The sequence below is a fragment of the Chlamydotis macqueenii genome, chromosome 11 (assembly GCF_036417535.1).
Source record: "Chlamydotis macqueenii isolate bChlMac1 chromosome 11, bChlMac1.mat, whole genome shotgun sequence".
NCBI classification, from domain to species: domain Eukaryota; kingdom Metazoa; phylum Chordata; class Aves; order Otidiformes; family Otididae; genus Chlamydotis; species Chlamydotis macqueenii.
In genome coordinates, this window is record NC_141566.1 from 8,940,039 (window position 1) to 8,965,525 (window position 25,487).

At 41.0% G+C, this 25,487-nt stretch overlaps 1 protein-coding gene across 2 annotated transcripts in view; it reads right to left on the reverse strand.

The window, feature by feature from the left end:
- The window catches only part of AFF2 (ALF transcription elongation factor 2), a 345,930-nt gene that overhangs the window by 82,380 nt on the left and 238,063 nt on the right, over positions 1 to 25,487 (reverse strand). For both annotated transcript variants that reach the window (XM_086756076.1, XM_086756075.1), the window contains exon 8: positions 14,249 to 14,300. In XM_086756076.1, the coding sequence (XP_086612202.1) occupies positions 14,249 to 14,300 (52 nt within the window). The remainder of the gene's footprint in view (positions 1 to 14,248; positions 14,301 to 25,487) is intronic.

Genomic DNA, 25,487 nt, shown 5'->3' on the forward strand with positions numbered 1-25,487 from the left:
AGGCAAGAATTAAGACAACTGATCCATAAACCTACTATAGTAAGGAAAGTTTTAGTGCTTAATTACGTTCAGAGATATTTTTATAAAGCCTACCAAAACCGAGGAGAAGGGTTTTGGTGAGGAAATTTAACCTCTGCTGTGCTTAGGCATGGGAATAAAATGGTTCCCACACAGGAACTGCTAATAGTAGCAGTCCTGAAAAACGCTAACATAAGCCCTTGAGGAATCAAATCCTTCATGAAAATTGACTAACTTTTGAAAAATTCAGGACCTGCACAACTGGATTCCAAATTTTGTCAGAATGAGTTTTCCTTTGGGCTCTACAACGGGGCTAGTTCTTCAAAATACCTGTTGTTTTGGCACTTTTGCCTCCAATCACAGCAAAAATAAAATCTGTGCTTAAATCCATGGAAATCCCTAATAATGAGTTTAAAATCTGGAAGAAAGAATTAGAGCTTGGGAGATTGGGCAACAGTAATTCTCTGGGCTGGCTCCCAGAGTGCAAAGAAAAATGTGTTTGTTTCATTTGGATTATATTTTCCATCTAAAGAATAAGTCAATGAATGCATGATAGGAAATAATTATATTAATTGTACAGTAGGATTGCTAAATAAAACACTTAAACCTCAGGAAACACTAAACTTAAAATTGCACAAGTAAGTGTTACAGACCCAAACCTAATTACGTCCTTTCAAACAAGCCTATGATGAAACGGGGTCTCTGCCTCATCAGGGAGATAATGTGAATTGCGCCTCTTTCCAGTGGTACTCTCCCAAATCTCCCTTTTTCAGCTGCCACGTGCAAATGCAGAGTCAGAAGCATGTTATTAAGAAATCTGAGTAATAAACTACATGCAACAACACAAAAATGCTTCATTTAAAATGGATTAAAACACCATCAAAAATGGCATTGCAGTTTCCCAAGCCTCCCACTAAATGCCAAGTTTCAGTCCCATCCTGCAGAGAGCTAAAATTGTTTTTAAAGCTCACAAACAGCCTTCCACAATGGCAGAAGTTTTGTTGACTGTATAGTGATATTTTGCTTGACCCTCCTATATACCAAATAGCTGGACTACAACAATTCTGAGTTCAAGCATGTGAAACTTGCATCAAATCAGGTATTTCCCCCCTGAATTATTCACAAATCTCTACACAAAAACTGATCAAAACACAGGTAAAGAAAAGAAAACAGCAGAGTGGAGAATGCCTAGGATCACAGGTAAATAATAATAATGCAGTCAATTCTAATACAAAGTAAAGCAAAAGACATTCTGGAGAGCATGTGCGTGATGGTGTGAGCTAAACTGTTCACATGAAAGATTAAAGAAGATGAAGATATTTCAGGGAGTGAGAACTAGCAATGTCAAAGTCATAGAATATTAAAGAGCAGAGTCCAAACTGGATGTTTGATTCTTGGCTACTTAGCTATGCTGATGGCGACCGCTTACCCTGAAAGAAACGTGGTAGCTTTAGGAGAAAAAAAATTACAGATATGTTTTATTTTCTTGGACCATGAACATGCTAGCACATATCTTTCTTTAGATTTTTACTTGGAGAATTTCCCCATTTTTTCCCTCCTTTGTTAATGGGAGAAGGTACTTTCCTAACTTTTAAGAAAAGGCAGATGCTCACTCACAGAGAGTTTTCAATGGATACTGCAAATGCTCAGGTTAATCTACATGCCAGCCCAGTTTAATACTTGGATGATCAAGCAACTGGTCATTTCTTATTACAAATGATTCCGTTTGCCTCCGGGTGGGACCATGGTGATGTTAAACACAGCACAGAATACACGTCAGGGATTCCATCTGAGAAAGAAATGCAGGATCTGGCCTTCTGCTTTTATTTGTCTTGTAGGTGTTGCTCATTCATTTTTCAAAGCGTATTTGTTGCGATATCGTGAGCATGCCCAGTGGCAGAAGATAAAGGAAGGCAAAATCAAAGTGACATTGAGTAACTCTACACATTAAGCTTTGATGCAGAAACATATTGTTTGAAAATATTTGGTGTGCAGCAGGTCTGTCAATTAGAGCTAATTATTTTTCTCTGATCGGGAAGAATGCAATCCTGTTTTAGGCAGGTTTCTTTGAAATGTACGTCTTTTATTTAACTTCATTATAGGAAAATACTTCTTCCAAATTACTTTTTTTTTTCTAGGCTGCTCAGCTATTGACTCAAATTGTCTGTGTTCAGTAGTTCTCTCTGCTTTGATAATTAACTTTTGATCATTACTGAATTTAGCAGCTCTAGTCAGATGTGTTCATAGCCATCCTCCTCAACTATTTCAGTGTTCATCGCCTTTAATCTTTGAACAAAATGATCTCATTGAGCCTCCATCAGCCTCGCTACTCAGTTAATAATTCCTGTTTCTCATCTTCACGACTGAGTTTGATTTGTTTTAGACTTGATGTGAGCTTTTGATTATTAATTTAAGACATTTCAAAGACAAACATGTTTTAAGAGTTATTTTTTAATCTCATATTCCTAGGCCTTTATAAATAAGAAACTGGTTTTAACTCCAGAACAATTCCTAAACTTCATGTATTAAAAGTACTATCTAGAAACAGAGCAGGTAGGAGGAGGTCCCTAGACCATGATACACGTGCCCTGAGTGGGAGATGATGCTGCAAAAGACTGGAATGAAATTGGACTGGTATAATGTAATATTCAATGTGTGTTAGGAGAATCACATCATGGGACCTTTGCTAATTTTGAGCTTGAAAACATGCATTAAAATAATTTAGCATGATTAGAAAATGGAAGCCAGAGTGAACTAGACATTCATTCCACTTTAATTTGTAATTTCCTTCTGACTTTTTTTTTTTAACAATTATGGCCTTTCCATAATTGCTCTCTAAGAGCTTATTTCAACAGCTGACTCTAGTGTTGAATAAGAAGGAAGAAGACGAAGAATAGAGTAAGAAAAGCCATAAGATAGAGAGGATCATCCATCAGAGAGCATTTGCCTGGGGATGTTTTCCCGTGACTTTTATAACTGTGAATGCCTCTTACCTCTTACGTTGCATTACACCTGATTTTGGCGCTAGTTGTTTTAGCAGTAGTTCAAGGACCACCTGCACTGTGCTTTACTTGATCTGCAGTGTGGATATACTCATAAACTTATTTTGTTAGCAGGTATTTAAGTATTACACAAAAGATTAAACATGGAAATAAGCACAAACCGCTTCTAGATTGTGCACAAGGACTGCAAAATGTGAAAAATGGTGCTTTTCTTCATCACTCTCAATTACTGGACTGGCTTTTGGATAGAAAGAACCCGAAAAAGTACCGCAATCAGCACAACTTTCCTACATCACAAACGCCTGAGGAGAATGAACTGACAAGAGGCTAGCTCAAAAATATCAAAGTAAAATAACTGGCATCTGCAGAAGGCAAATTAGATTTCTGCCCAAGTATCACAGCGAAAGAGTCTGCTATCCAAAGAAAATGCGCATTTTCCATTGCATAACTGAAAATCCAGGATTTTCAGGTAAAAATATTTGATTTTGAGAAAGTGACATTAGACAAAAAGTATTTTTTAGGAATGCCTCCTCACCCTCCTGATTCAGAAGCACTGATCAGCCACCTAAGAAAGCAATCGCTGAGCCTCAAAGAGTCTATTAGGGTGAGACAGATGGCACTTCATGCCATCAAACATGTTGACAGAAGAACTTCCTCTGCCTTACCTGTGATCCTAAGTAACGAACCAAACCCCACTACTTATTGACTGCATTGTACTGTGCTCTGATTCTGTGATGATACAGTTGGTGCTAACTACAACTTCCTGTGGAGGAGGAGAATATAGTGTGCAACAAAGAAACCATCCAGAATTGTGCTGGGAATCAGAAAGCCCAAATCCGAGAGCTAGAGGATTAGTATGTGACGATACACACGTAAATATGAGTGTCGTGTTCCTTTTTTCTTTTTCTTCTTTACTTCATTGCTTACACTCTCCTTTACCTGTCCCCTAATGTCAACAGAGGAGACTGTATTTCTTTCTTGCTAATTGCCTTTGACATGAAGTTGGCAACCCTGTATTTGAGATTCTGTCTGTGATCTTCCGGGTTAATCTCACCCCGAGGACAAAAATGTTACCATATCTAGGACCAAAAACAATGGAGAAAATACTCTCCTCATCATGTTGTATTTTTAAAAAATTAGTATTTTTCCTTCAGAAGCCAAACATGTGGGATGGATCAGCTAAGATCCATTTTTTGAAATATCAAGTCACCAAGCATGTGGTATCTACAAATGAGAACGGTTCATTGAACTCTCGCTGTGTATGAACCACAGAGAGCTTCTCATCACTGCTTTGAGCAATGCAGTAACCTTCATGGCTTCACAGAGAGATGCTCAAGAACACTTGAAATACTGGAAATTTAATTTCAAGTGGTGCAGTGGAGGCTGGGTAAAATGAAAAACAGAGTTTAAGTGACCAAATCTAAAACAGTTTGTCTGTGGTTCAGGAGTCACCTTCATCCTTGATGGAAGTGAACTGCTTTTAACTGAGCAATACCACAGATGTATTTGGGCTTCTGTCAGCATTTTTTTCACATTTCCATTAGGCCAATGGTGGACATAAAATTAAGGAAGTGTGCAATGAAAAAATGTGGCCACTTCCCATTCTTGAAGGGACTATTTCATATTTTTTTTAAGAAACGGAGAAAAGAGCCACAGACTGAGTGTGTACTACACTCTGAGGAGTGCTTGTTGCTTGTGTAGACATACCTGAGCTGGTTTTAAACAAGCCAGTGTGGGTACTATAGAAATTGTTGCTTTTGTGGCACAGGCTTCAGTTTACTCAGTCTCTTTGGTGAACTTTACAATGCAAACCGCTATGGCTACCTGTCAGTGAACAGACTTAGCTCAAAGGTAACTCACATAATGCGTACACTTATCCTAGGCACAGCCTGGACTTCCGTACCGATGTACCTTGACAGAAGAGGCTTGAAACAGTGCCTTGCTTCCCCAGTAATGCTGATATACACTGGATTATTTAAAAAACACTTTTGACGAGAAGTTGCTAATTGTACTAATTTTGACTTCTCCATCCAACAAATGAGAAATTGTAGCAAGACATTACAAATTCTACTGATTCAACTTTTGTAGTCCTGTAAAACATTTTCAAGTTGCTTTACAAATGCTGATCAATGTCTCATGAGGTCTAGCAGATCTAAGTGCTCTGACAATACCAATTGCCTTGGTCACTGCAGAGTTCTGTCGTAGAAAACAGAACTCCTGGCTAGAGCTAGGCCTGATTTTTCATAAGAATTGTTTTATTTGAAAAACAAATATACAGCTTTTGTGACAGAAAAAAAGCTGCGAAAATTGTATGAAATGGTCCACGTTTAAGAAGAAAATTCTAAATTGACTTTCTGGTTTGAATCATGATTTCCTGGCAAATAATTTGTTACAAATTCATTGCAAATGACCTAGGCTTAGCAGATGATAATCCTATTGTGAAAACACAAAACATCTAGCTAGGAATAAAACTCAGTGCTTGTTTTTGTCTTATTTCCTGATGATTTTTCTAAACTGTGTGTTCAGTTCAACCCTCCAGATGGCTAATAAATAAAAAAAATCCATTATTCGTTGGGTTTAGCCGCATTTCAACATGTTAATCACATGATTAAAAATCTTGAGGAGGCAAAAGAAACAGAAAAAAGGTCAAGAAATATTCGTAAGTGAAACAAAAGTCTTCTCTAAGCTTCCCTCAATAAATAAGCAGGAAAAGACTAGATTCAAAGTATTTCATGCAACCTCATTGTGCAGTGGCAGACAGGCTCCACAACGTGTGCATTCCTCAGTTTCCCGGATCTAACAGAAGGAGAGTCACTCTTTGTATCTCCATCCCTGAAATTTACTCAGAGCTGATACTTTGAGGTCTTACAATGAGGCGTACTTTTAGTGTACAATGTCCGATTGTTACTGCTGCAGTGTTCTCACAAGTTATAACTCGCTGCATCAAAATGCAAAGGAGGACAGGCAGGCATCTCAGAAACAGCCCCTGGTACCCCTGCTCATTTGCAGTTTATGCCCCTAGATTTTCTTTTGTGGAAAAAGCCTTTATCTCATTCCTTTGGGAGTCCAACGTATTCTTGGTCTCTTCCCTACTCCAAATCAAGGAATAGTTCCCCAGACTTGAGAAGCAAAAGGGTCAAACAGTACCAGCAGTGACACTGCTGCAAGATGTGAACTGATGTTGCTATTGTTCATGCCGCCCATTTATTTCCTGAGCAGGACTAAAAACCTTAAGGATTTTAATTTATACTGAACATTACATCTATACTGAATGTTAAATCTATTGCAAACAGGCAGCAGAGGTAACAGAGGTAAACACACACGGAATAACTCTTTGCTGACTTTGGTCTGGTTCAGTACATTGCTCAGATGACTTAGCCAATTAATAAATTGCACAGCTCCAAAACTTATATTTAATAGTATTGCTATGAAATCGGCAATTTTGTAAAGCAGGCACGCTCCCTGCGAGAGCACCCTGCCCGAATCAATCGCACTGTCACACTGCGGTCCTGCCCCGTGCTGGTGAGTGTGCAGAAGGTCTGTTCTGGGAAGATTCATCCTGCTGACTCTGAACGGAGCCCCTCCAACCCCAGCAAACCTTGCAGTGGCAGACGCATTCACCGTAAGAAAAATTAAGGTGTTTAGTTCTCCTTACTGTTCTCCTTCTGGAATACCTCCAGAGGAGATCAACTTTCACTTTTTCTTCCCTTCCTCTGGCTGACAGAAGCTAATTACTGGATTTATCACGCCCTTTTCATCACCTACTTTATGCTTGTTCTGGCCACCTATGAGTGTCTCTGTTTAGCATTTTGCAAGCCCCCCAGTCTCAAAGCCAGCACTAGCATTATCCTCCACTGGTGTGAAAAACTCCCAGGAATTTAGATTTTGAAGTTCACAGACGTTTGCTTGGGCTTTTACAAAAGAGCGACACCGCAGATGGCTAGCGTAAGAAAGCCAGACATTTTCTTTACCAAAATGCTTCACAAGGCATGCATGATAAAAATCACACTCTCCTTTTGAGGAGAAAAAGGAGATAAATGTTTCCGATGTGGTCAGATTAGTGAGTGCTGAGCACTGAGCTGGCCCGCAGATATCCCAGACTTCAGATTTATTTTTATAGGACAGCATGGTCAAGTCTGGCTTTTCTCTTAACAACAACGCTGGTGTCAATCAGTTATCTCACCTGCTGCTGCCTCCGCTTGCTGCCAAAACAATAGAGGGCTTTTGCATAAGTGGCATACATAGCAAGAGGCCCTGGGGGAATATATTTTTCCTCCTTGCTTATAACAAAGACTCCTTTACAAAAAAAATGTGTGCACAAGCACGCACACACATAGAGTACATAACCCATCCTGTGGACTGAAAGCTGCATCTCCATCCTCCCTCCCACCCCAAGAAGGCTGGCACAGCTCCAGTGTCTGGTCCTTAGAGCTGTACTGAGGAACAACTGACCTCTCCACCTCTATTTAATTAGTGATGGAGGCATCAGGTCTTTTTAAAGCTTCTCCTTCAGGTGAATGACATCTTATGGTATGGCTGGCAGAGCCTGCCTGCTTCAGGCTGGTAGCACAAAAAACTAAACCTAAGAGAAGCATTTGTTTAAGAGAGTGCGGAGGAGCCATGAAGTGCCTGCTTACTTGTGGGGAAGTGAGGAGAGGACTTCTTGCAGGTGTACGTTTCCATGTTTTCAACTAAGGCATTATCATTCCTCCTTCGTTAGGGCTGCCTGCCTGCCAGTATTTGCTTTTTGTCTATTGTTTTCTCTACTGTGGCAGAGGGCTTTTGAGACACTGAGCTGCCAGTGCATGGACAAGGGAAATCAGTGGGAGGGATGGAGCTCCACCAGCTCCTGTGGTGGTCCAGGCAGTGGCTGCCCCACAGCCCAGGTAAGAGCACAGCTGCAACCTGCATGGGCAAACGTGGTGTTGGTCTGTAGTACTGAGCAACTACGGCAACCATTCGTCCTGAGGGCTGTATTAATCCCCTTCCTCACTGATGGATGATCTCCACAATAACAACACGTGCAGAAACAATTACATGAGATTCTGTGAATTTGCACAAGTTAAAAGCTTTTGATAACACTGTGTATTTTAGTGGTGTGCCATGTTTTTCACTCATAACTGCAACAAGCCCAGCCCAGATCTCAGAGTGGTTACTGCTGATAATAAACAAATACATGATACAAACCTACGTCATTACTATGTGAATTATGTCCTTGGACGTGTCAGCCATCAAAACCCTTATTACCAAAGATTTGTCTAATGAAAGCTGGAGTGTTCATTTTACACGGTTGATGATATACGGTTGCTTCAACTAGTGTTGTGCAGAATAAAGTAATTTGAATATCAATTAAAATGGACTGAGGTAGCAAGAAGAGACATATCTTCATGAAAGGATTTTTCATGGTTATAGACTGACAAGGCTGGAGAATGACTGTATTATCCTAATAGCTTCTGTTTTCATTAATGGCCTAATGAAAACTTTCCCCTACAATTATAAAACATGGCTGTAGACCTTAAACACTGGAATGTGGGTTCTTTATCAAAACACAGGCTGCTGTGGCTACAACCGATGCTGCACCACTCTGGGATTTCAATGGAAACCAATGACAGATAAACTGTTTACATTAAAAGACTCTATCAAAGTTATTTTGCACCTGGTTTCATCCTAATCCATCTGATTTTTCTATAGCTTTGACAAGATGACCTCTCTCACTGTGTGTGCAGTATTGATGTCATTACTGAAGAGCTGTTCTCCAGCTTTTCTGCTGATAACAAAGTAAATGGAAATGCAGAGAAACCTTGAGGAGGTAAACAGCTTGTTCAGACTCCAGCTAAAAAACGGGAAAAATTACAACAGGAAAAGATATCTATTGTTACAAGGAAAGTGGTCACTGTTCCACTTTAAAAAGTATTTACCTAATACAATGAAGGCATATTGTGTCTTAGAATTCCATCAACTTTCAAAAATTCTGAGTAAAGGCTTTGAAAGCTCAGTATGCATTATAAGAACTCAAAGCTTAGTCTACGGCTCATCATTGTTTTAGACTCAGCGACAAAGTCAAATATTTTGTATGTAATTAACTAATACTAACCTACTAAAAAAGAATTATGTTTGTGTAAGATACTAAGAAGAGCAGGGCCATGGGTTATATGCAGGTCTTGTGTTTGTATGGTTATCAGAGAAGTGGCAATAAAGTGGTAATTATTAAGGGAAGGAGGAAAAAATCAAATAGAAAAGAAAAACATCTTATTGATTTGTCCTGCCAAATCCACTATATACATAAAATACTGAAAATGGAGCAGCTCTGTAACTAGTATCAAAGTTTCTTTGGTTCAAAAACACATAGAACACCAGCAATGTGCTTTAAATTAAGTACACCTTTCAAAGGTTAACAGGACTATTCCTTAGGCAGAAGAACAAAGAGGAGCTGGTTAAAGAAAGCTGGGTAAACTACAGCTACTTAAAATACTGTATCCAGGCACAACTCATTCGGATGCCTTTGAGCGCAGAGCTAATTTGAATTATACAGAGGTGCTTTAAAGAACAAAAATACTAACCTGTGTTTTATCTAAGCTCTTTTGGCTGAACAGAGCTACTAATTAAAAATCTTCACTACTCTTCCTAATTTCTGATGGTTTTTTTTCTTTCAACAGAGTAATAAAGCCATCTAAAAGCTCTGTCCTTCCTCACAGGAGACTGTTAACATTAGCATCTCTGAAATGCCTTGTCATCTAATGGCTTTACTAACAACATGTCTGTCATCTACCTTGACTGCATCTCTCATAGCCAATCTAAAAACGTTGTGCAGTAGGACTTCTGAAGGCCATACTGATGCAAACACCAATGCTCCTCTCAGTCACAATACTACAGGAGTTTACAATCCAGGTAATGCTTAAATATAAAAATATCTCTCAATAATACATTAAACAGATATTCCTGGTATTATAAATACGTGACATAAAAATCTATTGGGTTGGTCAGTGTGCATATTAAAAATCATTCAAGTAGGTCAAATTGTGGATAACTTAAAACTTTAAAGACAGCAATTTTAATAAAACTGTCAATACAATTTTCTTTGTAAAAACATTTGAGGCTGATTATGCCGCTTATATTGAAAGAGAAACACAAGGTCTATATCTTTAGATCTTTTATTGAACTGTGAGCACAGCATCAATAACAGCTTCTCAGCTGTAAATGAAAATTGATTCCAGATCTAACCCGTCGTTTTCTGTGTGTCTTTAATCCCAAATCACCCGCAACGAGACATAAAATCAGCATTTTGTCTCTGGGACAAAGCATGTGTCATATGGTCAGCTCCAAAGCGTCTACACTGAAGACACCACGGGGTGTGGTTACATGTGTTAGACGTAGGTGGTAACTGCCGTCTCTCCAAGCGAGGCCAAGAAGTGATGATGGGAGTCTGCAGCTGAAGTGGAGTGACTTGTAACTTGCCTCACGCTCTACTGCAAAGATCATTATGGGCTAAAGCTTCACAGATCGGAAGTCTGAAGGGACCTTCAATGAAAATCCCATTGGACCTCCTGCACATCACATTCCAAAGAAATTCACTGGACAACTTCTACATCAAGCCCACAACTGCCAGATGTCTAAAAAGAAAGGGAAACCACAAGGTTTCCATGCAATCTGCAGCAGTTTGGCACTAGTAGTTTGGGTTTCAAGTCAGGTCTCACTTGCTGAAGCCTCTTAAGCCTCTGGGGTGAAATTAAAGTGTAGAGCCTCCTTTCAGGAATATTTTTCTTTGTGACATGTTGCTAGGCCATCATCATGCATGCCTTAACTTTTTTTGGCCGAATCAAAAAAGATCTAACAACTTATATTAAGGAGAGTTCTCCAGATCATGGTTATAACTCTTTGGAACAATTTCCAGTTATTCAAAATCCTGTTTGAAAAGCCAATGCTAAATGTGGGCAGCACGTTCAGGAACAGCCTTGCCAATACTAGCTATAGAATAAATACCTTCGACTGACTTCAACCTGGCAGTTCTCATCTTATCCAGAAATCAGGCTCAACTTCTTAATTATATGAGTGACTGGAGCCATCACGTGTGTGTGCACTCCTCAGTAGTGAGGAGAAAAGGAAGATGTTTAACACCTGAAAGAGCATGAGGTCCATGGATTCCTAAATAAACGCAATACAGATCAGAAATAAGTGTGCTCGTTCATAGGAGTGAGAGAATAAGACAGAAGAGCTTTTTTGCTTGTAGACAAGCTTCTAACAATCTTCCACCATGACAAATGGACTGCTAGTAGCCTCAGAAGACAGGCTGATAGATCAAACTCTCTCCGTATACTATAGACATTCACTAAAAGTTGAGATCATTTATGGATCAGTGTCACTACCGCCCCTGCCGTGTAAAGATTGAAGGGTCGCCAGCGATTCTCAAAGGACTAATCCTAGGGCTCCCTATCAACCACTGTTCTCAAAGAACTTCAATTTACTTGAAATATGAGTAGAGATGAAGATAAAAAACTTGATTTTTACATACTCTGTTTTTATTAATAAAAATAAATAAATGCCAGCTCATGCTTCACATTGGCTGCAAGCCTATAGAACAAAAAAAAAAAAAAATCAGAAAGACTGTAAAGACAATGATTCCAGATCCTTATAGAAATGTTGCATAAACTGCTAGAATGGTTTGAACTGAGAGTTTTAATCTTCTTTCTCCCTGTCAGAACGCACATGTGTGTACAGCTGAATTACAACGGTCATTTGACTGCAAAATTTTTATGTTTAAAAAAAAAAAAAGTATTTTTCTAGCCTTGGGCTTCACAGCTGAACATTCAACATTGTAAAATTCACATATTGTAATTGCCTTGACCTGTCCCTCATGAATGAGTATTTTCTATACTTTTTGGAAAAAACACTTTGCAGTCAAAAACCATTGCAGTTACTTTGTTTATTTGTCTGACCAGTGGGCCAGATCAACCTTTCCGTTTCCAATCCCCTCTCTTTAGAGAGATATGGCAGAAGCTGCTAGAGTGTGAAGGCACTGCCAGTGTAATGCATGAGTGATGCAGCAGAGCCACACTGCCCAGCTCTACAAGGCCTTGGTCTGGGATGCAGCCCGTGACAAAAATCTGATGGACAGACAGAATGACATACAGTCATTCATTCAGGAAATCCAAAAAGCCGCAGGCTTCTTTCCTATCACGTGTATAACTTCATCCATCTCCTCTATTTGTAACCATACACATGTAGGGGTACATAGCAAAGGTGAAGGTTTCCCTTGAAGTGCAGGGCATTTAAGAAACACGCTCAGCATGCTTCCTGTCCAGACAGTTAATTTATTTTTTACGTGACTGGAAGTGTTCATGTTTGGAATCCCTAAATATTGAGACCATAATCTGTTTCTTAAGAAGATTTTTGGGAGAGTTTAGGAGACCTGAATCAATTCTAATCACTCAGAGTGATATGAAGCTCACACTGCCAAAATGAAGAACATCTTCTACATACTATAAAATTTTGAGAAACTACATGAATGGTCCTTATTATGCTCTCCTGTCTGTCTGCAGCTTATGCTGTGAATAGTACCACTGGAAAGACACACGGAATTTTGGTGCAGTTTGAGGCTCCCTACAGCTCGGGCACATCACCACCACACAAGGACTCAGGCTGCAGCCCCTGAACTGGGACCAATGTGACATAGTTCACGAGCACGACGCTGCTTTTGGGTATGAGGCACGCATGTACCGCACACAGCAGTGATGTTTTGAGAGCTATCAGTACTCCACTGCGCAGTGCAGACATAACCATGTCTTTCCTGCTGGGGATTAACATGAGAGACGACACCTATTCAAGTCAGCGAGGGTTCTGCATTTGATGCCAGCAAATGCTGGTCCAAGCATTCGCTTCTTCATTCAGCAGCGTTACATGATTTCATCTTAGCAATGTAAATTTGGAATGATTCTACTTAAATCACTAGAAAACTCCTACTGTAGGAAAACAAAGTAACTCCTACCTGATAATATATTTCCATTTCTATATTTTGGGCATGTCGGTATCATTATGTCATTTTACACAATGATTTGGGAAAGTTTCCAATAGATCAGGAAACCTGCTGGTTTCATAAGCCACCATGTTTGTACAACAGTGCATTGCACAAGTACAGGCTTGTCATCCTTTGGCTCCAGATGAGAGTGCAAGTCTACCCTGGTGCTAAAAACTACTGATTTGTGTGACTAAGGGGTCAACTGACATCAGAAGGTAAATCTTTTCTGGCATGACCTGAAAGGATGGATTAGGTAGGTTGAAGGAGAACGTCTAGGTGGTTTAAAAATAAATAAGAAAGAAAGACTGACTTATAATTAACACTTCCTAGGCTGAACAGATGATCTTATGCAGAATTATACTCTATTGCAGGCGTTTACATATTTGAACCTATTGCACATATAAAGTAACATGAAGAATGAATTTAACCCAAAGTCTCTTTTTTCTTTTTTTTTTTCTGATAACAAGGTTGAGACTATTAATTTCACCAGCTCTATTTTCCAGCATTATCCATAAATATTTATGAAGTGGGAAGGATAGAGAATGACATGATCCAGTTTTCTGAAAATGATTCCTCATTAAAGTCCCAAGTAGGTTGAGAGACTTTCAGTATTGATTTACAGCTACACACTGAGGATTTTCCCTCTCACAAATGGGAATCACTGGATCACTAACTATGGACTTCCAGCCCTTTACTCACTGACTAGAACAGAACTTAAGGACCCAATCTCTTCAGGTGCAATTGTACCAATGCATTGCAAAGCACAAACCAACTCTGTGGTTCTTGGTAGTAGTCTGATGTGGTCATTTTACATCCACTTCCAAAAAGGTCAGCAGTTTCAGAAATTGATTGTGAAACAAGTGGAGGCTGTTCCACAGTAAGTTTGGTACAATTGAGGATAGAAACTCAGAGCACATTAGCTATTTCTGGGTGATGTCATGTGCGGTCTCTTATTCCAAGGCTAATAAGTCATGTTTTGGTTTAGATTAATCTATTCCATAAAGTTAATTCAGCAAAACTGACAAAATGTATCCCTATTTAAGAATGTTTCCTCCCACAGAGGTTCTATGCACAAGCAGGATTTAAGCTAATGGATTCTGCAGCACCCCAAGACGCTTTTGATGCAAACACAGTAAAACAACATGCAACCACATTCAACCGATGAAACAACTTTGTCAGATTATTTGGTCTATGCACTTATATCAGATGTATTTACCTGTTCATTGTCATCTTCATCACTGCTGAGTTTCAGATCATCCTCAAGCATTCTGGAAAAAAAAGAGACAATACAGAATTACATTTAATGAATTAACTTTATAAACAGTGGGCTGAATAGATCTTTCTGCAAAGTCAGAGGAAAAACTCCATTTCAATTCAACAACAGCAAAATCAGATCTGTGATAAGTAAACTGATGAATACGCCATGTCTGTATGCATTTGTCCTTCTGTGTGATGCCAGGTAAGAAGAAACGACTTTCAGACTCGTCCATCATAAAGTTTGTCAGTCAGCTCCTCTTTCATATCCTCTTTTCTTTGCACATTGTCTCATGGTGATTAGTCCATATAAACCTATGTGTATTTCTAAATCAGAAGGTGGAAGGGAAATTCAGCTCTGAGACTGTTAAAAACTGAGAAAAAGTCCTCCATGTTTCATCTTGACCTAGAGCATCACTGATCTTCTTTGAGGCCGGTAGGAATCCTCACCTTATCAAATTGAGAATGCAGAGTGGAGAACAGCAAGAAGCGCAGGAACTTGTTCGAGGTTTGACGGGACCTCACATTTGCTAGTATCTAAAGGCAGAGGAAACATTTTCCAAGCTAGGAATGTGCTAATTCATATCCCCATCTTTAAAACATTTATTTATTTTATTAAATACAGGGAAATATCACACCACTGCTCCCTACCCTTGGTTAAAGGGGATGGAAACTCCTAAAAGATGTGGCTGTCCCAGTGTCTCCTTCCTTTCCTTTGGCAGAAGAAAGAGTTGAATACCGTATTAACACTCATACTACTTTTTTTTTTTTTAATCAAAAACTTGGGTATGGCAAAATATGTTGGGTAAGAAACCATATTATTTGCTGTTACATCCTTGCAGAAAAGGTCTTCTTTTTCCAGGTCTATTTACCTAGACAGACATGACCAACAGTCACCAAACACACCCCTGTAGAGCTTCCCATATATTAAAGCTTTTAACTGGTGGTCCTCCTCAGCGCTGATATTCTTTTGGGCACACTTCTACCTCACACCCATCTTTTCACCTTGACAAATTCTCTTATCACAGGATGACATATGAATGAATTGGCACATCTCACCCAGATCCCCTGTGACAGCCACTAAAATTGCCGAGCTTCCTTTCTCCCAGCCTGAGCTCCTTTACCCACGGCAGGAGGCCCGCAAATTGCAATTACTGTTTCCTTTCTGCCTTGATGGAGAATGAAGTCTATGATTTTTTATTGTTAGCCTTTAAATAACTGCAGCAATCAATGGATGTTCTGTTAGGAAGGGTTTGTTTTTTTTTTTTGTTTGGAGACTACCAGTAAATCATGGAAGGCTCCTGGTACAAGGAATTTTAAAGAGGGGACAATAATCCCAATGTGGAAATATCAGGAGGTTTGAAGCCCTGCTGGTGCTCTTAAAAAGAGAAAGTGCGAGGAGATCTTTAAACCAGTTTGTAAGTCATCTGTCTTTCGCTGACCTCTGTTGTCGGGCAGCTCAGTGGTTACAAAGGATCTGGACACATAACTACTACTCATTAACGTCTTGATAAATGGCATATGCCTCCTTGTAATATGTGAACCCATAAAAGCAGGACTGTAGCATGGATAAAGAATCTTCTAAAACTAAGAATTTGTGGTGGGTTGACCCTGGGTGGATGCCAGGTGCCCACTAAGCCACTGTCACTCACCTTCCGAGCTGTACAGGGGAGAGAAAATATGATGAAAGGCTCATGGGTCGAGATAGGGGCAGGGAGAGATCACTCAGCAATTACTGTCATGGGCAAAACAGACTCAACTTGGGGAAATTAATTTATTACCAATCAAATCAGAGTAGGGTAATGAGAAATAAAACCAAATCTTAAAACACCTTCCCCCCACCTCTCCCTTCTCCCCAGGCTAAACTTCAACTTCACTCCCAATTTCTCTGCCTCCTCCCTCTGCAGTGGCATAGGGAGATGGGAAATGGGGGCTGTGGTCAGTTCATCACACGTTGTCTTTGCCGCTCCTTCCTCCACGCTCTCTTCCCCTGCTCCAACGTTGGGGTCCCTCCCATAGGAGACAGTCCTCCACAAACTTCTCCAATCTGAATCCTTCTCATGGGCTGTAGTTCTTCACAAACTACTCCAACATGCATCCTTTCCATGGGGTGCAGTCCTTCAGGAACAGACTACTCCAGTGTGGGACCTCTGCGGGGCCACAAGCCCTGCCAGCGCAAACGTGCTCCAGCATGGGCTCCTCTCTGCTCGGGGCCACAGGTCCTGCCAGGAACCTGCTCCAGCATGGGCTTCCCACAGGGACACAGCCTCCTTTGGGCATCCATCTGCCCCAGCGTGGGGTCCTCCCTGGGCTGCAGGTGGATCTCTGCTCCTCCATGGGCTGCAGAGACACAGCCGGCCTCACCATGGGCTGAGCCACGGGCTGCAGGGGAATCTCTGCTCCAGCACCTGGAGCTCCTCCTGCCCCTCCTTCTGCACTGACCTTGGTGTCTGCAGGGCTGTTTCTCTCAAGTATCCTCACTTCTCTCTCTGGCTGCTGTTGTGCAGCAGTTTTTTTTCCCTTCTTAAATCTGTTATCCCAGAGGCGCTACTACCACCGCTGATGGGCTCAGCCTTGTCCAGCAGCAGGTCCAACTTGGAGCTGACTGGCATTGGCGCTGCTGTACATGGGGGAAGCTTCTGGCATCTTCTCACAGAAGCCACCCCTGTAGCCCCCATGCTACCAAAATCTTGCCACACAAACGCAATACAGATTTTCTCAAGAGATATTAATCTTCAGAGGCCTGGACTTTGGTGGTGAACGGGAACTTTTAACGTTGTTTATCTAGCAGACACATTCATCGGTTTCCCCAGTGTTACTGCTGCTGTGCTATTCTCACCACATCGCAGTACCTCCGCCTGTCCACAGCCCCAGATTGTTATCTGCAAGTCTCATCACGCAGCAGGACAATACCCCCAGGAAACTGAGACCATCTTCATACAGTACTATAGCATTCTGACTCTTAACTCTAATTCAGTCCCACACTCCTACTTTTAAACCTACATCTCACTTCAATGTGTAAATTATCTACTGCTTTAAAGCAGCACTGCTAGATAATGTGCTCTATTATTATTTTTTAATGCAGATCTGAAAGGATATAATGCAAAGGATCTTTTCAGGAAGAAAGCCCAAAGGGTGGTGGTGTTTTTTTTCTTTCCAGCTATTGCTTTTTTTTTTTCGTTTGTTACATGTTAAATTCCTTTTTGACATATTGTTGTGGCTTTGCTTAGTGAGGGGGGGCCTAAGGTGGCAGCTTCTGTAGGAAACTGCTAGAAGTTGCTCCCCTTTGTTCAGTGGACTCGGCGGGGCCTAGGGCGGACCCGCTGCTGGCCAAGGCCGAGCCGACTGGTAGCAGAATGCTCCGTGATAACGCCTCTGCAATAACGTATTTAAGAAGGAGAAAACAGAAAAAAAAAAAAAAGGAGAGAAGATGTGAAGAAGCTGAGCAGGGGCAGAGGTGCAGAGGGGGAGGCACAGGCCTCATGGGCCTTGCAGGCCTCACCCTCTGGCCTCTCGCCAGGCAGCCGACTGGGCCCGACTCGGCCCGGCCTGGCTGCAAGAAGTGGAGAGGAGATGAGCTGGATGATGTGAAGAGATCCTGAGAGGCGTCTGCCAGCCTGTTGTGAAAAACTTTTCTTGTGAGAGGAACAACTGCAGATGCCAAGGTCAGTTCAGAAGGAGGGGGAGGAGTAACGCAGCTGCTGGCCAAGATTCCCCTGCAGCCCGTGGTGCAGCCCATGGTGGAGCAGGCTGTCCCCCTGCAGCCCATGGAGGCCCACGCAGGAGCAGAGATCCACCTGCAGCCTGTGGAGGACCCCACTCTGGGGGAGGTGGATGCCTGAAGGTGGCTGTGGCCCGTGGAGGGCCCGCTGGGACAGCCGTTTTGGAGGGACTGCACCCCGTGGAAGAGATGACCCATGCCGGAGCAGTTCCACGAAGGACTGTGGCGTATGGGTGGGACCCCACGATGGAGCAGGGGAGGAATGTGAGGAGTTCTTCCCCCAACCACGAAGCAGCGGCGTAAAACAATGTGTGATAAACTGACCGCAACCCCCATTCCCTCTTCCCCCCTGTGCCGCTCAGGGGGGAAGGTAGTAGAGATAATGTTAAGCCCGGGAAGAGGGAGGGGTGGGGGGAGGTTATCTTGTTTTCTGTCTCATTATCCTGCTAGTTTTAGTAATAAATGAATAGTTTTCCCCACGTCGAGTCTGTTTTGCCCATGACAGTAACTTTAAGGATTTTCTCCCTGTCCTTATCTCAAACCTCGAGCCGTTTTTTCTTATATTATCTCTCCCTATTCTCTCGGAGGGTGGGGGGGAGTGAGAGAGAGACTGTGTAGTCTGGTCCCGATCGGGGCTGAACTATGACACATATCCTGGTAGAAATAAACTAAAAAGGACAAAGAAAATTCCGTATTGGATAAATGGAAAGAACAAAGAAGAAAACATAAAAAAGATAAATGAATACACTTACTAAACTAACCAAACAGCCATCTGAAATGGCTGATTAATAACTGTCCTCATACAGCCCATGCTGCAGATACTTTCTAACAAGTACAGTAAACGCAAGACATGTTTATTGAATATTGAAAAATATAAAATGGATATAAAACATGATTAGTAGGAAGGACAACTGTTAGAGTTGGTTTCAGATAAACTAAATTTGCAGGATTTATGAGTTCCCTTCAAGAGACTAATGGATGTTCAGACGACTAGAAAGAAGAAAAAAATTGGATTTTAGTATTTCTTTAGCAGTTCCAAGCTTATCACTTGGAGTATATAATTCTTCTTACCCTGTTCTGCTAAGTGAAGAATATCTCATCCCGTTCAGTTACAAAACTCAAAGGTTAAACAACTAAACCACACAGCTTCTAAAATGCATCATACTCTCCTGGCAGATGGAACAATTAAAGAGAAACTGAGTCTGGTATCAACAATAAATATATGGTAGCCACAGAAGTGAGGGAATAAATTAAAAATACACAGTATGCGCAAATGAAAGTAGGGTGCTGAAGAGTTCAAATAACCTGCTCCCAGAGGATATTGGTTGGAAGAGGTAATATTTCACAGAAAGCAGAGGACTAGATGGTCTTTCACGATTTTAAAATGTGCTTAATATTCTGAAGACATGGGTCACAGTAGCTTGTACTGTTTAATGTTTCTATTAACTCTCATTTATAAGCAAGTAGCATCTGATCACACTCAAAGCCCAATAAAGGCTTTTTAAGATTGCCAGCAACCTTAATCCAAGGTGACTATTTCACTGTCGTACCTGGAGAGGTAACCCAGGTCAGCTTCAAAGCCCGGAGACAGAAGAGCTCTGTATCTACAGCTCCCTCAAACACCAGCTGGGGGGTCTGAACATGAGATGAGGCCCTTTTGGATGAGAGATCTCTGTAAATCCACATATCATCTCTTCTGCTTTGTGTCATCGCTAACCTCAGGAACACCCAGGCTGGAGATAATAGAGCATATTTGTTAGGAAGATCAGGCCAGCTCTTAATAAAGGCCAATTCGGCAGACATGTCAAAGTCGCAATGAATGCCGTCAATGAGGGCGAACCAAAGAGAAAACAGCCTGATCAGAAAGCTATCTCCAGAGGTGTTATGAATTAATGTTATTTCCTATTCTTCTCCGACCCAGTTGACATTATTATTGAATATACATATGCTTGTTTGTCTTTTCATCCATAGCTAATGCAAAACACCACTTTAGGGAAAGAGTGGGATTAAGTAGGATTTTTTATTTCATTATTAGAGCAATGCCATTTACTGTAACAGTTGAAGTTGTGTCAGCACATTTCTTACAATCTGCAATTTTCAGAGGTTTATAATTTGGAATGTGAAATTATTGCAAAGCTGAAACGTCAGGACAAAGTAACACATTTATCTGTGGTGTAAGTAGGGGCAATCTCATTGACTGACTACAATACCCGCTTCCTCCAGGGATGAATCAGCTCCCAAAGCAGATTGTTCTGACATTACAAATTTAACTACACAAATGGCTGAATGAGGGCTTTATTAGGATGAGTTCTCTAAAAGTCTCACCACAAATAGTAACAACAAAATATTATTTTTAGGAGCCTTCAACTTGTACCAGGCCTCAGAAGATGATGAGATGGACCAAAATCAAAATAAGCTATTTTTCTAAGAGTTTATTATGATGTTGGCACAGCAAGCTAAATTTTTATCTTCTCTCTTTGACTTTTCACACATTTTCCAAAAATATAATTTAAAAAAATGCCATGATAATAAACCAGTTTAAACATAATCAGAAACCACTCTGTATCTGTTCTCTTAACAGAAAATGTCAAAAGATTATGTGAGTCCCATCATGGCTTCTGCTTCTCAGTGGGACAGACTCCATTTTATACCTTTTCCTCTCCATGTTCAGCATGAATGAGTCACAGAGTCCCTCCAGCCACTTCAAACAGTTGGTACAGCATGAGTTACTCAGCTAAAATAGAAGTCTAGGCACTTTTAAAATCTGCTGCTGAGAAGTCACAAATAGTGAGAGGCCAAAGCTGCAGAGCAAGATGACCCCTTAGGACTTGATGAGACTTCTGGGGTCACTGAAATAGGTTTTCCCACCCATCAGTGCTGGGAGGAGCAAAGGCAGCAGAATCCCAGCTCAGCTCTGGTGTCTGGGCTGAACCTTTCAGGGGTGTCACCAAGCTCAGTTGCATGCACACTGGCATTGGACTGGTAGCCCATCTCGACTGTTGAGTTCAGCAGGTGCTTTGTGCACGCCAGACCTGCTGGTTTGGGATCCTGTGAATGAGCAAGTGAGGATTTGAATAAGAGATGTGAGATAATCTCCTCCCTGAAAAAGCATTATCATGAGTCCAGAGGAGGCCACAAAGATGATCAGAGGGCTGGAGCACCTCTCCTATGAGGACAGGCTGAGAGAATTGGGGCTGCTCAGCCTGGAGAAGAGATGGCTCCAGGGAGACCTTATAGAGGTCTTTCAGTACATGAAGGGGGCCTACAGGAAAGCTGGAGAGGGATTTTTGACAAGGGCATGTAGTGATAGGACAAAGGGTAATGGCTTTAAACTGGAAGAGGGTAGATTTACATTAGACATAAGGAGGAAACTCTTTACTGTGAGGGTCGTGAGGCACTGGAACAGGTTGTCCAGAGAAGCTGTGGATACCCCATCCTTGGAAGTGTTCAAGGCCAGGCTGGATGGGGCTTTGAGTGACCTGGTCTAGTCGAAGGTGCCCCTGCCCAGGGATGAGATGATCTTTAAGGTCCCTTCCAATCCAGATCATTCTATGAATCTATGATATAACTCAATTTCACATACTTTTATAGAAGACATTGAACTTCTTAAAAGAGTGCTATCAGAGCTCAACACCCTTTTTTTTTTGTTTGTTTGTTTTGTTTTCATGTATAATGTACTTAAACGATTTTTACAAGTGAATAAGGTCTGGATTGCCAGCAAACTTTTGAGAATGCTATCCACTTCTTCCTGCACTGGTTGTGTAGGGCTACGCTGGGAGCACACTGTGTTCATAATAAGATGTTAGAGGTTTGGTGAGACAGCTTCATCAAGGAGGAGGAGCTTACAAGACAGCCTAAATAGGATGCAGGTTCTGCACTTCTACTTTGCCCTGGGATCAGCTCACCACTCCACTGAAGCTCCACTCAGATATGAAAAAAAGTCTTGTGGGAATGAAAAGGATAGAGAAAAGGGAAGAGGGGGTTGCAAGCAGACAACGAAGGGAACACTGGGCAATTCCCTAATCCTGAGCTGCCCAGAAAATTAATTCACTCACGTCAAACCACATTTGTACAAAATGCATATCCCACCTGGGCTATATCACAACAAACAAGTGTTGCTTCTCCAGGAAGGCAATGGCACTAACCAGACATACAGACATGCCATTCTTTTCTTGCCAGGTTTGTCTCTGGTAAAATGGGTATATTTTTACAAGATTCTCGCTTTTCAAAATATTTAGCCAAGTTGTTTTTGTAAAATATTGTTCTTGCAACCTCAATGGGCAAACATGGCTTCTGTCCCGTGAGTGGGGTAGGATGCATTGCTTAAATTTGGCTGAAAACAAAAGGCAAGGATGAAACTGTGCCTAGTGAGACAAAAGACACAGCAAAATGGTGATAAGGAGAACCAGCGGCTGGTCCAGGAAGCAGAGGACGTGCGTGCTCTCCAAGGAAAGAGTTTCCTCCTGCTTCGACCTTCCGGTGATACAAAAGGACAATATTAAATGGAAGTTTGTCTGATTTAGATTGGAGCAGCATGTGCTACAACTAGTTATTCTGTTCGATATTAAAGAGAGAGCTTAGACTGTTATAGCAAATTTCACTTGTGATACTTAATAAGACTTAAATCCAGAACAGGCAGAAATCAAATAAATGTCTTTGAGGTGAAAAAAGCAGTACATTACCATCCTGAGCTACAAAGCCCTTTTCACACTCTTGTTTGCAGCAATACCTATGTGGAGGGAACACCGTCCATGCGAATAGTGACTAGCACTAAGATGCAACCTTTTCTGCCCCTGAACTTTCATGGAAATAAGGCCATCGGTTCAACACAATCTATGCCAGTTTACCCTATGGACTTCATAACAAACTTGTTTTTCATTCTCCTAATGCATTTCTCTGTAGTATAAGACTTCTCTGAGAGCGGTAACTCAAAAGGTATCATGGAAATGACAAACTGTATAATGGAATTCAGATGTATTTTGAGAATGTGTTGCACACGCTGGAGCACAATTTCATCATTTATCAAGGGGGAAGAAGGAGGCCTACATGTGTGAAAACATCTAACAATAGTTTTCCCCAGAGAAGTTTATAACACAGTGGACAAAAAACCTGGGGAAATGAAAATAAATGGTAGAGTAATTCCAAAGGAAAAAAGATCTTTTGTTTTAAAACATCCCATCGATAAATCTTGAAACCTGATATTCATTCTTTTGCTGAAATGTGCAAGTCATCTTTAAAATATTTCCTCTGAGATACTGTACGAGTTACAGTAACAGAAAGTCTCAGAAGATTAAATGGAATTTACAAGCACCATTTACCTTAATAGTCAGGGCCACTTGTGCAGGAATTTTATATATACTTAAATATAGTTTATTAATTTTTGCTTCTCCTCATCCACCATTTTCTTTCATTACATTCTTGTCAATGATGAGGTCAGTCTGGCAAACTCTTACTCACAGGAATAACTTCTACTCATTTGAGTAGTTTCAGTGGCCTGAATAGGACTCATCTGCTTAAGGACAGATCAAGCCCTCACCCTCTGGCCTGAAATTGCCTCCACTTAGAAAGAACTCAAGTCAAGTTTTGTGTCTTCACTGCAAAAGAGCCTGTGAGCAACAGAGGTACCTTGTCTCTTCCCTCCTGCAGGAGATGGCACACATTAGCCTCATAACACGGTCAGGCTTCCTCTGGCCCAGCTGATGGGAGAAAGATGGCTTGCTAAGAAACACTCCATTTTGTGTTGTCACACTCAGTCTGCCTTAGTGTTCCTGGCACCATATCAGTAATTAGTGTAATTACAGCTGGTGAGAGAGAAGTAACCCCTGTGGTTATCTATTAGGTACCTCCCAATCAGAGAGTGCACTTCATTACTCATCTCTCCATATCATCTCTTAATTTCAAAAGGATTAAGCAAAATTAATTCTTTCTGTAGAAGAATTTCTTTATCTAGCCATTCATTAATCACTATGTATAAAAAGCTCTTCAAGGGAACTAAAATATTAAGTTGCTACTAAGTGCATTATAACTACTGCTCTGTTGACAGGCATTTTGTTTTTCATTAAAGCTGAAACAAGAACTTTGGGAAGGGGGAGAAACCTACCTCTGAATTTCATCAGCGTATATCATAAGCGTAGATGGAAATCTCTGTGTTTAGCATGAATAATACCATAGCTTATCTAACAACTTCACATCCACAGTGAGGTCCAGTCTGGCTCCCAAAGAACACTTCCAATAGCGTGGGAGCAGAATTGGGACAAAGTATTTCAACAGCAGTTTAAAAAGTCAAAAAAAAAAAAAAAGCATCATCTTATTTTAAGCTGATGAGTTCATACTTTTGTCTTAATAACACTAATATCTTTGTTTATGCCTTTGGTACAAAGAAGTGCAACCTCTATCACATTGTGTCTCCCTCACTGCCCAATGACTCCTCAGGACAAGGTACCTCTGTCTGGCGAGGCCTGAAAACGACGCATCACTGAGGCAAAAAGGGGTGGGGGGAAATGAGAGCAGACAGAAGAGAAACAACAACAAAGAAAAGTATGTGTCTAGGAAAAGTACAAGCAGGGACTAATAACAGTTTCTAAAAATGCCAGCGTAAAACTTGTATTCTTCAAGTTTTAGTGAGCCAAATTCTGCCAGTGTGCAGAAAGCTTTTGCAACTGCAACAGTTGATATAATTTTGGGTTCTGCTATTTATCACGAGCAATATAGAGTCCAAGAGCCATTTGTGTTATACATACTCATTTCCAATACATTCCACCTCAAAAACACCTGCTTACTGCAACCATATTTGATTAAAACTGTCTCCCAGCCCGAGTACCAGTATTTTCTCTGGTAAACAAGCCTTCAGTTGGCATATTTACACACAAAGGCTTTGGGAACTTAGCACGCAGTTAAACAATGATTGATAATTCTATAGCAACTTGCAAAGGTGACTTTAAAAAATCATACCAGAAAATATATTAAAAAGAGTTGTTCAACAGGGAACAAATAACAGGACTGGCTCATCCATCCAGTGTTCCACAGTGCATATGGAAGGGCATTAATTTTATTCATTGATTATATTATCTTTTATTTTATTCCTTTTTTAATCTAGTAGCAAAGTGAGTCCTTCAAGGAGCTGTTTGATGAGCTGTCAGTACTAACATGACATTCACAAATCTTTCTCTGTGCACTGTTTTCCCCTTACACAGACTAATCTCATCTCTGAAGAACAGAGTTCTTTTGTTTCTGCAGACTGGAAATGAGTTGTGTCTGGTAAATCTTAAGCTTCAATAACCTAGTCTGGAGCGGAGTAGCTTTTTTCTTCATTAAAACCTTTATACTGATGCACTTTTGCAGCTCTTTCTACCATTTGAACTATTTGCCTCTAATTCCGAACTGCTGTCTGCAAAGTTCAGCGTCATGAAGAGAGTGTTAGCGATAAGAATGACACCGAGTCCCCGAGGCGCTTTACAGAGGCGGTGCGGACTGAGATGAA